The sequence below is a fragment of the Aegilops tauschii genome, chromosome 4 (assembly GCF_002575655.3).
Source record: "Aegilops tauschii subsp. strangulata cultivar AL8/78 chromosome 4, Aet v6.0, whole genome shotgun sequence".
Classification (NCBI taxonomy): Eukaryota; Viridiplantae; Streptophyta; class Magnoliopsida; order Poales; family Poaceae; genus Aegilops; species Aegilops tauschii.
In genome coordinates this window covers 32,380,129-32,399,381 of record NC_053038.3, presented here as the reverse complement: position 1 = coordinate 32,399,381, position 19,253 = coordinate 32,380,129, and the positions used below count along the sequence as shown (strand labels likewise).

The window sequence follows — 19,253 nt, the reverse complement described above, 5'->3', positions numbered from 1 at the left end:
GCCGCCGGACTACGTCGACCTCGTCAGCGACGACGACGACACCGGCGGCCAGTGAAGACGGCGACGGCCACGGCATCGACGGGCGCGGCATGAGCGCGCGAAAGGCGTTTTTTTATTTTGGTTTTAAGTTAATTATAAAACTGGACCATTTAAGTGGACTAAGAAACTGGGCCGTTTTGTGGCCGTAACCCCTATATATGTTTTATGTTTTTTTAACTACGTTTATTTACTTTTTTAGTCATTTCAATTTAAGTTTTTATATTTTTTTATTCACGTCCATTCCGGACAGGTTTTTGGGTGCGGCCGTGCGTTGGGCGAATCCATTACCGTCTCAAAAGAACAGAATCTGATCAAACCGGACGTCCGTTTAGAGTCGCGCGGTGGAGTTGGCCTAAGCGATGGGAGGAATCCTTAAACATTGCCGAGACACGCAAGTGGCACCGATCCCTTCCTTCGTCCCCTTCCCCTTGCTTGCTTATCCTCTTGTGCTCCTCGTTCCAGTCGGTCGTTCTCCCAAGAACTCCAACCACCACTCCGACTCCAGATTCCTTCTCCAAACTAACTCAACTCCCACCCCGAAGACTAGCCGGTGCTCGTGCCGTGCCCTTCACTGTTTCCGGTTGGACTTTGGACCCTACGTATCCAGATCTACAAGTTTCCCTCCATATATTCAGCTTCCGAGCAGAGTATCCCAGCCCCAACCTGCCGTTCTCTCGCGCGCCGATCGGACCGGAGGCTCGCCGTTCCACCATGGCAGAGGCGGGCGACCCCACCCTGGAGCAGGGGCTCCTCGCTAACCCGGAGGTGAGCAGTTGCTCTGTCCGGTCCTGCCGTCTCGTTTCTTGAGTTTTTGTTTCGGTTGGTGCCTTCCGTTCCGTGCGATCGGAGGTCGCGTGCTTAGGCGGGATCCCTAGTCTTACAACAGATCATCGCATCTAGTTGCAGGTGATTCTACAGTTTGGTTTAGTTTAATCAACATCAAAGGCTAACCAGAGGTAGCTTCATAGGCCACCGGCTGCGCTGAATTTGGATTGAGATATTTCCCTTTTATCTGTATCTATTACTCCATATGGAACACCAGATGGAGTATCTAGGACCTGGTATCTCGGTTATGGTGTTCCATATGAGATATGACCATCCGTTTAATGTCTCAGATTCCAATCGTGAGAGATTCGTGTTGTTTCAGTTTAGTTTCAGTAAACGCGATTTGAGGGTGTTCTCTTGGACAGTATCGGATTTCTTGGCCAGGATTTCTGGTGATCAGTATTTATGTATGTTCCTATAATGAAGTTTTCCTAAGCTGGACGTATCAGCCTATGGTACCAGCATAATGAAACATTTGCTACATTTTGCATATATCAAGTTACTCTGAATTTTGTTTTGCTTGGTCTCTCTTAAGCATTATCCCTACGTTGAAAGACAGAGATATTTTCCTCCCCAAAGCCAAAGATATCTTCTTTTTTTTGCCGAAGCAAAAGACAGCAATGCTTTACTGTTGTAAAATGGAGTAACGCAATTCTATCTGTCAATGTACATTGACTCCTACTTTGATTTAAATCACTCTTCAGTCATGAAAAATTGCCCACTAATTAATTATGTGATAAGTTATAACACAGCACACTAAATACTCCCGGTTTCAGGAATCCAACCAACTTACATACACTGGAGACGGATCCGTCGACTTTTCTGGAAACCCTGTCGTGAAGGAGAAAACTGGTAGATGGAAGGCATGCCCATTCATCTTAGGTAATTTTTTGCAGCAGTCTCCAAGTGCATTCTTTTGTTTACAACTAACTATATTTATGCGTAATAACTATTGTAACCAACCTGTAGGTAATGAATGCTGCGAGCGGTTGGCCTATTATGGCATCTCGACAAACCTTGTTACTTACTTGACGAAAAAACTGCATGATGGTAACTCCTCTGCTGCTAGAAATGTGACTACATGGCAGGGAACTTGCTATTTGACTCCCCTTATTGGAGCTATCCTGGCTGATGCATACTGGGGGAGGTATTGGACGATCGCAACGTTCTCCACAATATACTTCATTGTAAGTATTTTTTACTGAAATTTTGTCTAAGTCATGTGTAAGTGCTTATAGATTCCTCAAATTTAAAGGACGTGCACTGTATGAGCTATGAGAGTATAAATTCTCACCCTCCTCAACAGGGTTAGAACAATAGCATACTACTTTGATATGGTGTATGTCCTATGAAATAGTTATGCTTGTGATGCGTCGTTTTCACAATAGATGTCTTGATACTCTCTTAACTGCTGTATGCATTACTGTGAAAGGTGCATATAGTTCTTGTGTACCAGCTGTTGGTTCATATCTGACTGCTAAACTCAATTCTGTCTTAACCTCATGTTGTAATTGTAGGGGATGTCAGTACTGACTCTTTCAGCATCAGTTCCTATGCTCATGCCTCCATCTTGTGAAGGAGCCATTTGCCCAGAAGCCAGTCCTTTGCAGTATACCGTATTTTTTCTTGGTCTTTACCTGATTGCGCTCGGTACTGGTGGAATCAAGCCATGTGTCTCATCTTTTGGAGCGGATCAATTTGATGACACAGATCCAGCTGAGCGAATCCAGAAGGGGTCTTTCTTCAATTGGTTCTATTTTTCAATAAACATTGGTGCTCTTATATCAAGCAGTTTTCTGGTTTGGGTGCAAGACAATTTAGGATGGGGATTAGGCTTTGGCATTCCGACAGTATTCATGGGTCTTGCCATCATAAGCTTCTTCGCTGGCACCTCACTCTACAGATTCCAAAAGCCAGGTGGCAGTCCTATCACACGAGTATGCCAGGTAGTTGCTGCCACTTTGCGCAAGTGGAATGCACATGTTCCAGAGGACAGCTCTCTCTTGTATGAGCTACCAGATGGGGTTTCAGCAATCGAAGGGAGTCGGCAATTGGAGCACACTGATGAACTCAGGTGAGCATAGCAGTACAGCACAGCACCACAACTCCAATCAGTTTATTGACCTGTAAAGATCTAGGGCAAATAAGTATTTGAACTTTATTAGTTTCTGATTCTTATTAACATATAGTTTTGATAAATTCCAACTTAAAAAACTAGATACAGTAGCCTTTTGCTTTCGTGAATCTGTTCACCTTATTTTTCCAAATCCTAACTAGCATTTATTTCAGATGTCTGGACAGGGCAGCTACAATTACTGATCTTGATGTGAAAGAAGATAGCTTCAACAACCCATGGCGGGTATGCACTGTCACCCAGGTGGAAGAACTGAAGATATTGGTTAGGATGTTCCCTGTCTGGGCAACGACAATTGTCTTCTCGGCTGTCTACGCTCAGATGTCCACCATGTTTGTGGAACAAGGGATGGTGCTTGATCCAACAATCGGCTCATTCAAGATCCCTCCAGCATCTCTATCCACCTTTGACGTGGTTAGTGTCATTATATGGGTTCCTATCTACGACAGCATCCTGGTCCCGATAGCCAGGAGGTTCACCGGCAAGGAGAGGGGCTTTTCAGAGCTGCAGCGGATGGGCATCGGCCTGGTAATCTCCATCCTAGCAATGTCAGCAGCCGCGGTCCTCGAGATAAAGAGGCTGGCCATCGCCAGGGAGGCGCACCTGGTGGACCAGAACGTCCCGGTTCCGCTGAGCATCCTGTGGCAAATCCCTCAGTACTTCCTGGTCGGCGCCTCGGAGGTGTTCACCTTCATCGGGGCGCTCGAGTTCTTCTACGACCAGTCGCCGGACGCCATGAGGAGCCTCTGCAGCGCGCTGCAGCTCATCACCACCGCGCTCGGGAACTACCTCAGCGCCTTCATCCTCACGATGGTCGCCTACTTCACGACCAGGGGAGGGAGACCCGGGTGGATCCCCGACAACCTGAACGAGGGGCGCCTCGATAACTTCTTCTGGCTGCTCGCGGGGCTCAGCTTTCTCAACTTTTTGGTGTACGTGCTGTGCGCCAACAGGTTCAAGAGCAAGAAAGCGGCTTGAGCTTTGATGGTCAGAAAAGTTCGATGGCGTCAAGGCAGCTTGCCTGAAGGTCTAAAAGAAAAGACTTGGGTGGTGTCATCGTGTACATGTATACTTCGAAATCTGTATATACGTTTCTCAGTACATGATCCCTCTGTTTAAGCACGTGTTTACTTTTTTAACAAGCTGTAATTCTCTCTGTGTTAGAAGAGGATCCAGTGCGGGTCATGGATCTCCTTTCATGTACATATATTTTATTCACTTGAAGTTGGCAAGTTCAGCCCATCACGGAGCTGCAGTCTCCTGTTTAGCATTCAGTTTTTATGTCTTCTTATTAAGATGTGTACTGATATGTTAATCTTTCGACTCATCCATAACGTTGGATCAGCATGCATGTTGGAGCAGTGATGATTTAAAAGTGTTGAATGCTTAGAAGAGGATCTCCCCACCTTTGCCTGGTGCTGGAGAGGTCTTTTTTTGCTGGTTATATGTTGTTTGTGCCTTTTGACTCCGTTCCTGTGATTTGTTTTCTAGCATTGCTCGTGTGGGTCTTTTGCTTGTCAACACACACAATTGCATGTCAAAACTTCAACTTGTTGAACTTATTTGGGTACATTCGTTCCTGCATGACCGACAATCTGAAACCAACCCTGCATTCCATGAATTGGAGTTGGAGGACATGCATGCATTGCATGGGCATTTTCTTGCAGTTGCAGTCCTGTCCTGCGGTTGGCGGGTCAACAACTTGTGATTAGAAAACAAAAATGATGCAAAGGCAGGGTGGGTCAAAGGGCGGGCGTCGCCATGGAGACGAGACGTGAATGGTGCACGCGAGACGCGAGCACGTCGGGAGTGAGCTGCGGCGCACAAACGTGGGCGATCAGTTTGACCACAGTTTTCTTCTGAGTTTCTGGACCTTCTGATGCATGCATCACCTTAACTAATTTGGCAGTCCCAAACTCTGCCCAGAAGAAATTCATTTTGTTCCATAGATAAACTAAACAATCTCTTCGCCTGGAGACCAGACCACTGTGTTTGCCTGTCAGGGGGTACGCACGCCACGCTTATCCGCTGCCACACATGACAGGAAAAAGGGACGACAGTGGCATCTATGTTGCTGGTTGGCTCGGTACAGAGGGACTAGAGAGAGAAAACGAACGTGTGCGACATCAACTGCGCAGGCCGCACGTAGCCCAGCGGATGATTTGCAATCGCCCGCGCCTTCTCAGGTCGCAACTCATCATCCCCTAACCACCACCACCACCACCCACCCCGCGCAGTCCAGCCTCTGCCATATAGGAGGAGGACGGACCGCCTCAATCTTGTCCAGTTGACATAGCCAGCGGCAGCTCATCATCCAGACGACCAAACCGCCCTTCGGGTTGCTCCTGCTGAGCTTGCCGCCGTGTGCATTTATTGGATCCAGGATGTGGTGCTGCGCCGGTGAGAAGGAGGAGTACCACGGCCCGCCGGCCGGCAACCTTGCCACGCCGCCCCCGCGACCACCAGGTTCTTACAATCTTCGTTCCATTCCTGCACCACACGCATTCGCATTATCACGCCTGTTAGTTTGATCGCTCGATCTGATTCTTGCAGCGCAAGCGCGAGGCCCTAACGCGCCGAGAAACGGCGTGGGGCCAGCCAAGGTGCTGCCCATCGACGTCCCCGCGGTCACGCTGGCGGAGCTCAACCGCCTCACGGGCAACTTCGGCGCCCGGTCGCTGGTCGGGGAGGGGTCCTACGGCCGTGTGTACCGCGCCAAGCTGGTCACGGGGGAGACCGTGGCCGTCAAGATGTTCGACAACAGCGGCTCCGGGCAGTCGGAGGCGGAGTTTTGCGCGCAACTGTCGGTGGTGTCGAGGCTCAAGTGCGACCACTTCACGCAGATGCTGGGCTACTGCCTGGAGCTCAACAACCGGATCGTGCTCTACGAGTTCGCCACCAACGGCTCGCTCTACGACATCCTGCATGGCAAGAAGGGCGTGCAAGGGGCCGAGCCTGGCCCCGCGCTCACGTGGGCCCAGCGCGCCAGGGTGGCCCTGGGCGCCGCCAGGGGCCTCGAGTACCTGCACGAGAAGGTGCAGCCGTCCGTGATCCACCGCGACGTCCGCTCCAGCAACGTGCTCGTCTTCCACGGCCACGAGGGCAAGATCGCCGACTTCAACCTCACCAACCAGTCCGCCGACACCGCCGCGCGCCTCCACTCCACCAAGGTGCTCGGCACCTTCGGCTACCACGCGCCCGAGTACGCCATGACGGGCCAGCTCACGCACAAGAGCGACGTCTACAGCTTCGGGGTCGTCCTCCTCGAGCTCCTCACCGGCAGGAAGCCCGTCGACCACACCATGCCCAAGGGCCAGCAAAGCCTCGTCACCTGGGTACGTATTTCTTCTTTGTTTGCTTGTACTCCCTCTGTAAAAAAATATAAGAGCGTTTAGATCCTGCTGCAGGCCACGCCAAGACTGAGCGAGGACAAGGTCAAGCAGTGCATCGATCCCAAGCTCAACAACGACTACCCGCCAAAAGCAGTGGCCAAGGTGCGAAAATCCAGCTGAAGAAATTGATCGATGATTCCATTCCCCATTGATATATCTATTTTAACCTGTGAAAAAAATAGCGCCCTATAACGTCGTTAATAGCACGCCATAGCATTCTCAGAAATGTCTCGCTAAGTAAATCAGTGTACAATTCCTTGCTAATAGCATGCTATAACACGATATAGCATGCTAATAGCGCAATTTAAGGATCACGCTATTTTTTTCATACCACATTATTTGTTTTCATTGGTTTTAACTGATGAATCTCTTGGCTTGTGTTCAGCTCGCGGCGGTGGCGGCCTTGTGCGTGCAGTACGAAGCAGACTTCAGGCCCAACATGACCATTGTCGTCAAGGCTCTCCAGCCACTTGTCGGTGCCCGTCCGGGAGGAGGAGATCACTAGCTTAGAGAGATATCCATGTCATGCATGTCAAGCCCTCTCCTGCAGCTAGATTTCTTTTGGTGGAACCGTATTCATATGTTTAAATCATACTAGAGTGCTCATATTTTTTCTTAATTTATTCAGTGTACAATCATGTGGGTGCATGTATGCACGTAAGTGTTTACATCTTTGTTGTGTTTCTCCAAAAAAATAGATAGGGTCTTGAACCTCTCGAAATGGGCAACAGAACTTGGCAAAACCAGATAGGATTTTCGAGGGAAGGTATAGCAGTGGCAAATCTACTAGATGGGCTTTTAACAATTAACAGGCTCAAGGACCAGCCTGGCCAATTGTATCCACTTGCTTGTCATCAAGCCCACACAACCACTGCTCGCATGAGGTAGTTCCTTCGTTCCATAGAGGCAGAGACCACATTGGCACAGTGCACGAGCCGCCCGCCAGTGCCCGCCATGTTGCCAGTGCCCTAGTCGCCGTCGACCATCGGAATCTCTCCTTCGCGTCGTCCTCAACAAAGACCAGCCAGCTTCCTCAACCAAAACCAACGTTGGACCTCCCCTAGTCAGCTAGCCTCTTGCTTGTCCCCTCTCTAACTTTGTGTCTGGCTGTTGGAGAATGAATAGGCTACGCTAGCATAAATTAAAATTTTCTACCACGTTCATCCCAAAAACCCCTACAAGTGTAGCGGAAGACTGTCGAGCTGCGCGTCGATGCTGATGTAGTCGTACTGCTCCTCGTGGTCCTAAATAAGACTTCTCGCTAACCCATGAACAATTCGTTGAAGCGTCGGAGGTGAATGCCTCTAAGATATCCACACGTACAAGCACCGAAACATCACGCTCGGGGTGCTAGCTTCAAATGCTTCGATCTGGGTGGAGAGTTTGTGTCCCACACAAGCATTCAGGTTAGGGAGGGCCTTTGTCTTGCTTATAATGAGACGAAAAAACACATCGTCTCACCCCCCCCACCCCCCCCCAAAATGGGTCGGCCCATCATGGGAGGGAGCGTTGGCTCCTAGTGCATGTTTTTTTACCTTTATCTATATTTCTGAAATAGGTAATTATTTATTAAAATCTTAAAAAAAAAATTGCTCATTTAAAATTGTCCATGTGCTGTAAAAGAAGTTGGCGCAACTTTTATGAAACGTTGATAGCATTTGAAAAAAAGTTCGTGACATTGAAAAAGTTCTTACACAATTAAAAAAAAGTTAGTGACATTTCAAGAAAAAAGTATACACAATGTAAAATGTTCGCATAACTAAAACAATGTTCGTATCATTCAATGAATGTATGTGCCATTTCAAAAGAAATGTATGTGATATTTTTTTTGAAATGTTTATACGATGTAAAAAAGTATCCACATGTAGTATAAAAATTGTTATGAACCATTAAAAATGTATGTAATATTTTATATAAATATTCATGTGTTTCAAAAAAAAATCTTGACAGATTAAAAAATGTTTATACAACGTAAAAAAATGCTCACGTAGTTTAAGAAATGTTTAATGCCAATAAAAAATGTTCAACATGTACAGAAAATGTTCAAAATCTATTATAAAGTTCAAAATAGTTATTTTGAAAAAAAAAGTGCATCATGTATTTGAAAATGTTCAATGTGTATCAAAACAATGTTCCACATGTATACTAAAAATGTGCAATGTGTTTTGAAAAAAGAGTACACATGTGTTGAAAAAAAAAGAGAAAAGGAATGAAGAAAAATAGAAAACCGCAGAAACCGGTGAAGAAATGCTTGAAAACCAAAGAAAACCGGTGAAGAAACGAAGAAATCCGATAAGATAAACAAAGAGAAAGTAAAGGCAAATAAACTCGAGCCAGCGGCGCTACAGTGCTGGGCTGGCTCATTCCCTCGCACCTAGAGACAAGACCGAGTTACGTCTCACAACATGCATGAAGTAACCGTAATGTTCACGCTAGCCCTAATGCTACCCACCTCTCACTTGCATAGACCTCCTAATGGGCTTCTACCTTAGAGGCCCATTAACACTATAAATCCAATAAAGAATGAATCACATCTAAACTCTCTGTTCGAGGTCCCTTAAGTATGTGACCCTATAGATTCACGTATACTTGGACAAGACCCAAGTACACCTACTCGACTAATAGTCGGTAGCGGCCTCTCGTAAGACGTGTGGACTCCCAAATACAAATAACGATCATATCAGAAAAACCTTTTGCAACTCCATCGGCCCTTTTGGATGAACTTTGTGGATGTCCGGTGACCGAAATGCCATGTTCTATTTTTTCTCGTATGATCTAGGTACTTTGCATGTGTTTGTATGAAAAAGAGATGGCGCATTTAAGGTCCTTGGTTGTGGAGGGGGCAAAATAACAACTGCTTGGATACTGTCAGCAATTTGTCAGTCCTGGTTGTAGATGCTCTAGATGCCCTCCTATTATCTACCAAACCAGATCATCCGACAAGCGATACGAGAGTGTGTGGGCCCGATCGACACCTACAGGCCGTGGTTGTTGGCGTATAAATGCATATCCCACCTTTTCCTATCGGGCTGGCGCAATTAAATTGCATCCCAGTTTTGATTCACGTTTGGGCATGAGAGAGCCACACGTGAGAAAAAGTGTTGACGTATGAATGCATAGCCCACCTTTTCATCAGCTTGAGCTTTTGAATAAATTGGCCGATAACATGCAGTTCTACCATAGCCTCTCCCTCTCCAACCATTTCTTTTGCTTTGCATCCCTTTTAGCCCAGTAGGGCAGGTCGTCGTGATGGAGGCCACGATTTGAGGCCATCTTTGGATGCCGGGCGCAGCGGGATATCACCGATCGGAAACCTGCACTCCACGTTGTGGCCTTGGTTGAATATATACAAATAGTGGCACTTGTTGCATCATCCATCATGGCTGGATCAATGGCAGCACCCTTGTATATATGCATGAAAAATATATTCGTACAACAAATCGGGTAGGCCAATGGAATGTCTTCTCCCATCACTTGTTCAGTTCGATGCCTAAAGTGAGTTTACAGAGGTGGCGGCATCAATCCTCGAGCAGGAAATTCACCTGAAATGTCAGTGGCGACTTATTATAATAATAAAAATGGACGCGCCCAGCGGCCTCTGGAAGCCAAATAAACAACGCACGCAAGTTGGCCATGAACATTACAATAGCTAAGCACTCGTGTACTGGGACAGGAGTCACTGACTGACAGCGGGGCCCACGTCGCAGAAGGCGCCACAGGTCAGTGAGGCACGAGCCCGGGTGCCGACATGGTCCCCCATCCCTCCGGTGGCCAGCAGGCAGAAGCCATGCAGCTCCCATGGATAAAGCATTGAAGGTTCTAGCCCCCATATGGGGAGGCCCATCGTGGCCACGTGCCGCTCACGTGCCCCTGTCCGCAAGTGGCAAGCCCAAGGGCCACGAGAGACGCCACGCGACTCGGCCAGACCCAGAAAAGGAAGAAAGAAGGATCTCGAGAAAACGGAAAAGGCAATGGCGTCGCTGCCCCGGCCGGGACGTTGCCGTTGCCGAGCCGTTGCCGCCGCGTGGCGTGACAGCGCGCGCAACGCACGCACGCGTGCTCACCTCGCTTGGTTTGCAGCCCCGACCTCTCGGCCCCCGGTGGGTTCGTCTCGTCGTCGGCGTCATCGCGCCCACGGTTATGTGCCATGTAAGAGCATCTATAGCCGGACTTGCAAATCCGCACCCTCAAACACCAGCGGTCGTGTCTAAGGACACTGACCGAGCACTTTTATAAAAATGCAATTCATATCCGGACACTTTAATTATCATATCTCAAATCCATACAAACTCATGCAACTACGTCGACGCACACGCATCGTCCGGCTACTCCATCACGCTACATTAAACATGCCATCGGACTATCAAAATTTGACATGTTTGGCTATGGTGGAGTTCATCCACGGCTGCCCTTGTCCTTCTCGTGGAAGTACCCGTCGAAGACGCAGTACGGATCGAGCCGGATCTGCTCGTCGTCGGTGTTGTCCTCTTTATCCTCCTTCGGTGACATTCCGGCCATGGCACAGATCGCCCGATTCTGCTCACGGGCGAGGACACGCGTGTTCCTCCGCTGCCGTTTCTTCACAATGCGGGCGCGGATGGCTTCCTCCTATGCGGCCGCCCGCGCCACCGCATCGGCCGCCTCCGCCGCCGCGAGACGAGCCTCGGCGGCCTTTATCCTCTCCTTCCCACGGCGGGCCGCCCGTTCCTGGGGGGACTCATACTCTGCCCGACCGATGATGGGGAAGGAGAGGTGTTCCGGCCGGGACCGCGAGGATCCAACACCAAAGGACCCGAGCACCCGGTGAGCCAACGCTATATGTCGCGGCGGACGGATCCGTCCGTCGGCCGGGCATTGTCCTCCCGGGAGCGGCGGAGTGCAATGCGGACTGCCATTGCCTCCTCCAAACCACACGGGACGACACCCCAATCGACGGATCCGGACTGGTCAAAGTCCGATCCGCTGCGTGCCATGGCGGAAGCGGTTGCAAATCGCCGGAGGTGAGCTCGGGTGGCGGAGGAGTGGAGGGGAGTGGAGTGAATTGGCTAGGGTTTGGTCCAGCGAGAGGATGAGGACGAATATAAGTGGGGTCGGGTGGACCAGCGTGGGTCGGGTCCGACCTGGCGGATGTGCCCGGGTGCCCCCATATCCGCCCCATATTTGGGCTGGATATGGGGGGTGCCGGTCAGCCCGGGCGTTTGAGGGGCCCGTCTGGGTCTAAATTTCATGACTGGGCAGCGACCGGGCGGCCTGCCCGGGCATTTGAGACGGGTTTGAGGGGTCCGGTTGTAGATGCTCTAATATGTACGTGCACAATGACCGGATAATCATTAAATCGCCGCGTGCACAGCCTTGTACCTTATATTCTTTTTCTAGAAACTATTAATCTATTCATCTTCAATAATGGCAGAATAACGAACACCAGAAATAATAATAAAAATTATCCATATTTGTAGACCATCCAGCGACGACTACAAGCACTGAAGCGAGACGAAGGCGTGCCGCCGTCATCGCCCTTCCTCGCCGGAGCCGGGCAAAACATGTTGTAGTAGACAGCCGGGGGTCGTCATGCTAAGGCCCCCATAGGACCAATGCACCACAACAAACAACCGCCACCGATGAAGAGAAATTTAGATCGAAAGGATCCAACCTGAGGACACAAGAACAAAAATGAACAAAGACCGGATCCGAGCAGATCCACCAATGACAATCACCAACCGAATCCCGTGAGAACCGCCGGAGACACACCTCCACACGCCCTCCAATGATGCTAGACGCACCACCGGGACGGGGGCTAGGCGGGCAGAACCTTATTCCATCTTCAAGAAGTCGTCGCCGTCTCGTTTTCCTAAGCAGGGCACAAACCGTAACAAAACTTGAAGAAGCACCTAAAACGGAGTTGTCCCACCGGCAAGGGCCGGGATCCACTGCGCACCTATGGCACTAAGGCCACAGGAGACGTGGCAGATCGGCGGTGCCGCCGACGGGAGGCAGTAATCCTAGCCGCCTTTCCTCATATTCAGAACCCTAAGGCCAACTCTAACCGATCTCCTAAAAATAGAGGAGCAAATCCGCAGAGTAAATTTTAGTGGAGGATTTTTACTCCACTAAATTTTGTTCGTACCTAGCCGAACTCCTAAATTTAACGGAGTAAAAAGCACGTTTTCATAAGTTCAGCATAGATTCAATTTAAACAACCGACATTCGACACATAATGTACATAATCACTCGTTTTAAACATAAAAATGAACTTGAACTTAAAACTGAACATGAATTTAAACTAAAACTAAACATCATCGCCGCCCTTATAGAGGACAAGCCAATCCGGGGAAGATGCGCCGCCATTCTTCAACGTTGAACTCATCCTCGTCCTTGCCGCCATTGTCGGAGATGACGATGACCTCCCGTTGACCCTACACTCCAAGAAGATCGTCCGCTCCGCCTCCGCCAGCTCGGTGTACTAGTGGCAGAGGACCGCCATGTACTCCTCATCGACGGCCTCCGCCGCAATGCTCTCCCTCGCCTCCCGGACCTTCCTAGCCATCGCCGCACTCACCACCCCCGGTGGCGGTGGGTGGAGCCCAACGCGCCTCCCCCCACGAGAAGTTGAGGCGCGCCGCTGCGCCGTGCAACCGGACCTGCCACCGGTCGTACTCGAGGGCGGCAAGCTCAGCCGTGTGGAAGGAGCCGAGCCACTTCTTGGTGTGGGTGTCGCGGTCAGTTATCTCCGCCACCCACGTCCCCACTGCCGCTGGCGGGCGCCGATGTACTTCCTCTGCGACTGTCGCGGCGGAGGGAGGTCTGGGAAGTCGGAGAGCCGTCTGGAGGGGGCCGCATCGGCGCGGCGGCAACGGCTTGAGGACTAGCATCCACGCTCATGGCGGCTGGCATCCACGCTGCGGATGGGTGGCGGGGAGCGGCGGCCATGGGATCTGGCTAGTGGGGCGGCGGGGGGCGGTGTCGGAGGCAGGGATTGGGGAGGAGGAGAGGCAGAGAAGGGTGCAACTTTTTTACTCCGCTACCGAGTGGCCGAGTAAATATAGGCACCGGATAAATGGTGGAGGATTTTTTTTGCTCCACTAATGGTTTTAGGGGTTCGGCTAGGTCCCGGTTAAAGGAGTAAAACCGGATTTTTACTCTTCTAATCGGTTATAAGGGATCGGTTAGAAATGCTCTAAAACTATAATATGCATGCAACGTGAAAAATACTGCGTCGATGATCAATGAAATAAACAAACATGGAACAAACACACATAGAACGAAACCCATATCCAGATAATTCGGACCAAAAGAACATCAAAATTCAGACGGCAGACAAAGTTCTAAACTAAAATTACTAAAAATGCAAACAAATACGGAGAGGGTCGAGGATCTTTACCACTTCCTCGCCAGTTCTTTACCCTTCTGGTCACCGCCGTAGCCCTCCGTGTAGGCGTCGACGGCAGGAGGGGTTAGTCGAAATTGTCGGACGAGGAGTCGATGTAGCCGGCCATCCTTCGGACGGCGCAGTTCTGCTGGCTCACCAGATTTGCTGCTCTCGCTTCCGCCACCGCCTTCTCCAGCGCTTTGCGCGTTGATTGCTCGATACCGAGCCTGAGCACATTGGCGTTATTTCGACGGAGCCGGTGGGCATTCGTGTCTGCTGTCGTCAGTGAGCGGTTGTAGACAACCGTGAGGAGCTGCTCCACCTTATCGGGCACCGCAGGCAATTCGTGTCGGAGGCAGGAGGAATGTATGGCTGCCTTCGACGCCGCCGCCCTATCCCTAGCCCTCATGGCGGGCAACGCTCGCCTCCGACTCCGTTGCGTCCTTGGCATGGGCACGAGCGCCCATCGATACCCGTGAGGAGTGGAGAGTGAAGTGAAACTAGGGTTCACTCCGGGCGGGGAATTTTAATGTGGTCTATGCGGGCCATGGTGGGTCAGCTTAACATGGCAAATGCGTCCGGGCCTCCCCATACATATCTTAAATTTGGGCTAGGTTTAAAGGGTGTCGGTTTCACTGCCATTTTGAGAAGCCCGATCGAGTCATTTTTCATGGCGAAGCACTGATTGAACTGTTAGTTTGAAATGATCGGTTGTAGATGCTTTGAGGTTTTAGGGGAACGCCTGGTTGGATGCCACGGCGGTTTTGCCCGGATGGCTTCTTCTGGCAAAGTGTGACAACCCCGTCTTTCTCGTGACGACCGTCGTTATTAGGGAAGTCTTTTGGACCGTTAGCATGTGTGTCCATGGCGATCACCCTGAATTTTGATAAAACATGCATGATTTTTGTGTGGGTGCATTATACTTGTACATAGTTGAAAAAAAAATGCTCGACGGTCAGATATAAAGAGAAAACAAACGAGTCCTTACTTTTTTTACTAGAAAAACCTACGTAAGCTTAAACCGCTTTGGAAAGGCATTCAACAATGCACTAAAAAGTAGGCAGCGAGACGAAACGACTCAACCGTTTGGATACTGATTAGAGCCGTGTCTCAAGCTTGACAAGGTGAGATATGATGTCTCGTCGTTCCAGGTTGCTATGCGGGGTGCTGATTTTTAAAAAAACCGTTTTTTTAACACAATACAATCGTAGATACGCATATGTATGATCGTTTATGTCTATATTGTATTAAAAATTAAAACAATTGCAGATACTCACACACACGTACATACATCTTTTCGTATGAATGCACGCACGTGAACCCTATCTCTATGAACACATCCGACATAACCCTGGTGAATTGGTTTCACCACAAGAATGCTAACCATCTGAGCAACGCTCAATTCGCAACACCGGCTCTTTTTGAAGTACAAACTTTGTAGGTTTTCGTCAATAACTACTACAAGAACGTAAAAGTTAAATTCTGTGAAGTAAATCACATATGGTTTGTATTCAGATGTAATTTCTTATTGTTGTGGTATTTTAGTATGAATAATAACATGCTTATCGCAAAAAAAAAAACATGCCTCTTGACATCGCCTTCTCCACCCGTGTCGCCTTGGTAAGGCTTGCGCAATGCCTGGTGTCTTCCATTCACTTTCCTGAAATCACCACCACTGCCACTTCACCTTCCATTTCCTTCACCAACATCTCTGTAAACCTATAGCACGATGTTGTAACAACTACAACCATTTTAATATTGGCCAAAGTGAGGGATCGAAGGCTATGATCTACACTGCTGGTGGTGGGCGGGTGGGGAGGGAGGGGGTGTGGATAGACTTAAGTGAAAGTGTATCTATCTTTTTTTTACGGGATGAAAGTGTATCTATCAAGGTTACTTAAGAGCCCTAATCATGCAAGTCTACAACAAGATAAGAGCGCGGAAACAAAACTTGCAACAACATAAGAGTAAGAGTAGTGAATGCAAATACAGTGACATGAAGATATTTACCTGAAGTTCAAATAGTTGGTGCTATCCTACTCCCCATTAGTGGGGGTTTGGATACCAAGTCCCAAGAACAAAGAGGTCTCAGTAGCGTCACCCACAAAGAGTCTATACAAGCGACATCTACCTATCCTACCACGACTTGCCACCATGAAGGTCAAACCCTCCCTCACGCTTGATCTTGCATGAAGAAGGTGACCACTGAGCCTTGTACAAAGTCGTAAATCCTTCACAACACTTGACAACTCTCAAGTGACTCCTTGTCGCCTAGGAGTCGCACACCCTCAAAAGATCTTCAATAAAACTCTCTCAAGATCCCATGGGATCTCTCTTACACGAATATAGGCTTGAAACAAAGATAAATGGAGCACGATGATGAGATTCAAGAAAGCAAGGAGCTTGGCCTACAAAGATGCAAGGATTCTGCTTACAAAGATGCAAGGATTCTGCTCTCTAGGCACTAAAAAATCTGTAAGAGCATCTCCAGCCGTTCGGCCCCCCAGGGACTGGAAATAGCGACGCCCTGGGGGTGAACCGGCGATAATTTCGACGTGGGGGCGATCGGGTTCCCAGACGTCGCCCCCAGGTCGCTCCTGTCGACGTTTTGTAAATATTTTTAAAAACATACTAGGCCAAAATTCGGCAAACACGACATAGATTCGACGATATTTAGGCGTTCCATAGTATTTTTTATATTGAAAACAAAATCTACTAAAAGGAAAAAACGGCTATTGTCGCGCCTACAGGCCGAAGAGCTTGCTGAAGGTGTCATAGTCGCCGCCGTCGTCCTCCTCCTTCTCCTTCTTCACACCGCGGCCATCCCTGCTAGACCCCTGCCCGGGGTCGCCCTGGTGGACTGGTTTGGCCAGCGGCGGCGCCTCGTCGTTGCTGTCTTCAAGGACGATGACACCTCCCTCGTCGCGGCCATGACGTCGAGCGGCGATCTCCTCTAGGGCGCGGCGCTGGAGCTCCATCTCCAGCCGGGCCCAGTCCTCCCGCGCCCACTTCAAGGCGGCCCCGTCGTCGAGTGCGGGCATGTCATCGTGCTCGCTCTTCACGGGGACGAGCCCCTGCTCCGTCTTCGGCTTGATGAGGCGGGAGGTAGGAGCCGACGAGGCATGGCCGCCCTCATTGATGACGAGGGCGACGCCGCGGCTGCGCCGACCGAGCGGCGTCTTCACGGGCTCGGCCTTGACGCTCTGCGCCGCCCGTGTGTACACGTGGCGGGAGGGGGAGCGTCGCCGCACTGCGCCGCCCGTGAGGAATCAATGAAAGGCTGACTGGCGGCAGCCTTGGCATTGATTCCCCACGAGAAACCGAGGCGATGAGGACGACGATGCGCGGGGGTCGCTGACTCGGCGGGCCCGCCGTTCTTTCGCGCCAAAAATGATTCCCCCGGCGCCCCCAGACGCCCCACAGCGCGCCAGGTTCGGCCTGAGTCCGCCGGCACCAGTTTCGAGCCTAACCGGCGAAAATTAGGCTTCTGGGTGCACGACTGAACCGTTTTTTCTACGCCGGCCTTAATAAATGGTCTGGGGGGCCTGTTGGGGACGCGGCAGGAGATGCTCTAATAAGTCTCAAGTCATCTCATACAGGGATATGATGATGCATTAATATAGAAAGCAGAAATCTAGCTGAAAAGAGAAACTAGCTCGGAAATGCTAGAGAAAGATCTTGGGCACTCCTCCTTCCGTTCCAAAATATAAACAAAAACGCTCTTGTATTATGAGACGGAATAGTACCAAATAGCATAAACGTTTGAAAAAGGAAGAGAAGTCAGAGTAGCACAGATCGAGCAGCTAGCTCGTTGAGGAAAGGGCAACGGATATCGCGTATCGTCTGCAGTTCCACAACGGGTTAACCCCCGATGGGAAGCAGGTGAAGTTATTAGGTTAATCAAGTCGACATGGAAAGGCTGCGGCCAATTAAGCGTCGACAGCTCCCATCGCTCTCCCATCCGCGCCGGTCATGGGCGCGGCGCGGAGCAAGGGTCGGCGCGCCACGCCGCCACTGCCAGTATTTATTTGCTTCGCGTCCACCACCCACGGGCCTCACTCACTCCGCTACTCCACTCCTCCCCTCCACCACGGCCCCGTCACCTCACCTCTCCAGTGGCTCGCCGCCGGGTAGCAGGTACCCTCTCCTCTCATTCCTTCCCAGCTCCCCCCTCCCTTGTTCCACCTGCGTGTATGTATGTATGCTTGCTTGGAGCTTGGATTGAATGCTTCCTTCCCAGTTTGACTTTGGATGCGTGATAGTGATACCAGAAGCTAATTCGATCCTGGGAGGTTAGAGAGGGCGACGTTCCTGCTCTGTGTCCGGTGATCAGGGCTCAGCATCATGCTACTCCATGAATTTGTGGCGCTGGGAAAAGGTCGAGAGAGTGACGTTCCTCTTCTGTAGGAGTAGTAGTAGTGGTGGTATGCAACTGTGGCGATGCAGAATCCCCTTTCTAGTTGACCAGTGAAAGCAGAGCATCTCTCTGCTCAGTTGATTTGGGACCGAGGGAGGCGTTCTGGTGCTGTTGTTCCTTCCACTTATAGGCTTTCCGAGCGCCGGGTCGTTCTTGATTTCCGTCCATCCATGTGCCATGTCAATGTCACCGGAATGACAGAATCGCCGAGCGGTTCGTCGATCCCCGGGGGCGCTTTCCTGAGACAGAGACCCTTGTAATCTGCTTTGCTTGGTTGTTTGCGGTGATACATATCTCGATGGTGGTGCCGTTGCTGATTTTTTGTTGTGCAGGTTCTTCCTGTTGTCTTGTAGGGTTTTTTTTTTTGGTTGCGCTGAGTCTTGTAGGTTTAGTTGCCTTTCTGAACTTTTTAAGCTTTCAGTCTTGCACAGCTAGAAAAGCAGGAGATTTTGGTATGTGAAAACTCAAAATCCACACCTCTACAGTCCGTAAAAGAGTGAGTATATGTGAAACGGAAGCATCACCAGGGAAGGCATATTTACTGGAAGTACCAACAAGTGTTGGCCGTGCCTTGCTAGTGTTTTTTCCTTCTGAATTTTGGCATGGGGGTATACTGTATTGTTGAAATAATACAAGTACACTCTTCGCAAAAAAAAAGGAAAAGAGAAATAATACAAGTTTTATCTTTCGAAAAAGGGGATAACCCCGGCCTCCTCTGCATCAAGAGAAATAATACAAGTACACAACAGAAAGGCCAGAACTAACCTTCCCAATATTGTGGCCACATTCTTTTTCTCCAGATGAGATAATTGACTCTCCTATATAAGAAATTACCAACTGTTCTACTTTTTATTAAGCCATACAATTTGTTTGGAAAAAGGATCATCTGGTTACAGTAATGTTGAGAAGAGTGATCCTGACCCAGCTAAATCACATCCGACTGATCGCTTTGAAAATCTTCAAGTGATGAATAGGATAAGTTACACCGTTGCAGATACAAACTAGTGAGCTCCTTCCCTATGGTTAGCATGGGAAGTCTCTTTACTAGTACCTTTTTGGGTTTGCAGGAGATGTGGTACT

General features: G+C 49.6%; 2 protein-coding genes across 2 annotated transcripts; both read left to right on the top strand.

Moving 5' to 3' along the window:
• The first annotated feature begins 432 nt into the window (after positions 1-432).
• LOC109773180 (protein NRT1/ PTR FAMILY 8.3) lies at positions 433-4,240 on the top strand. Its single transcript, XM_020331881.4, has 5 exons — positions 433-804; positions 1,641-1,746; positions 1,834-2,051; positions 2,382-2,938; positions 3,154-4,240. The coding sequence occupies exons 1-5, from the start codon at positions 751-753 to the stop codon at positions 3,974-3,976; spliced, it is 1,758 nt and encodes a 585-aa protein (XP_020187470.1). The 5' UTR covers positions 433-750; the 3' UTR covers positions 3,977-4,240.
• Positions 4,241-5,281: 1,041 nt separating this feature from the next.
• On the top strand, positions 5,282-7,064 carry LOC109773234 (probable protein kinase At2g41970). Its single transcript, XM_020331939.4, has 4 exons — positions 5,282-5,464; positions 5,552-6,333; positions 6,406-6,492; positions 6,776-7,064. The coding sequence occupies exons 1-4, from the start codon at positions 5,383-5,385 to the stop codon at positions 6,893-6,895; spliced, it is 1,071 nt and encodes a 356-aa protein (XP_020187528.1). The 5' UTR covers positions 5,282-5,382; the 3' UTR covers positions 6,896-7,064.
• Positions 7,065-19,253: the final 12,189 nt, after the last annotated feature.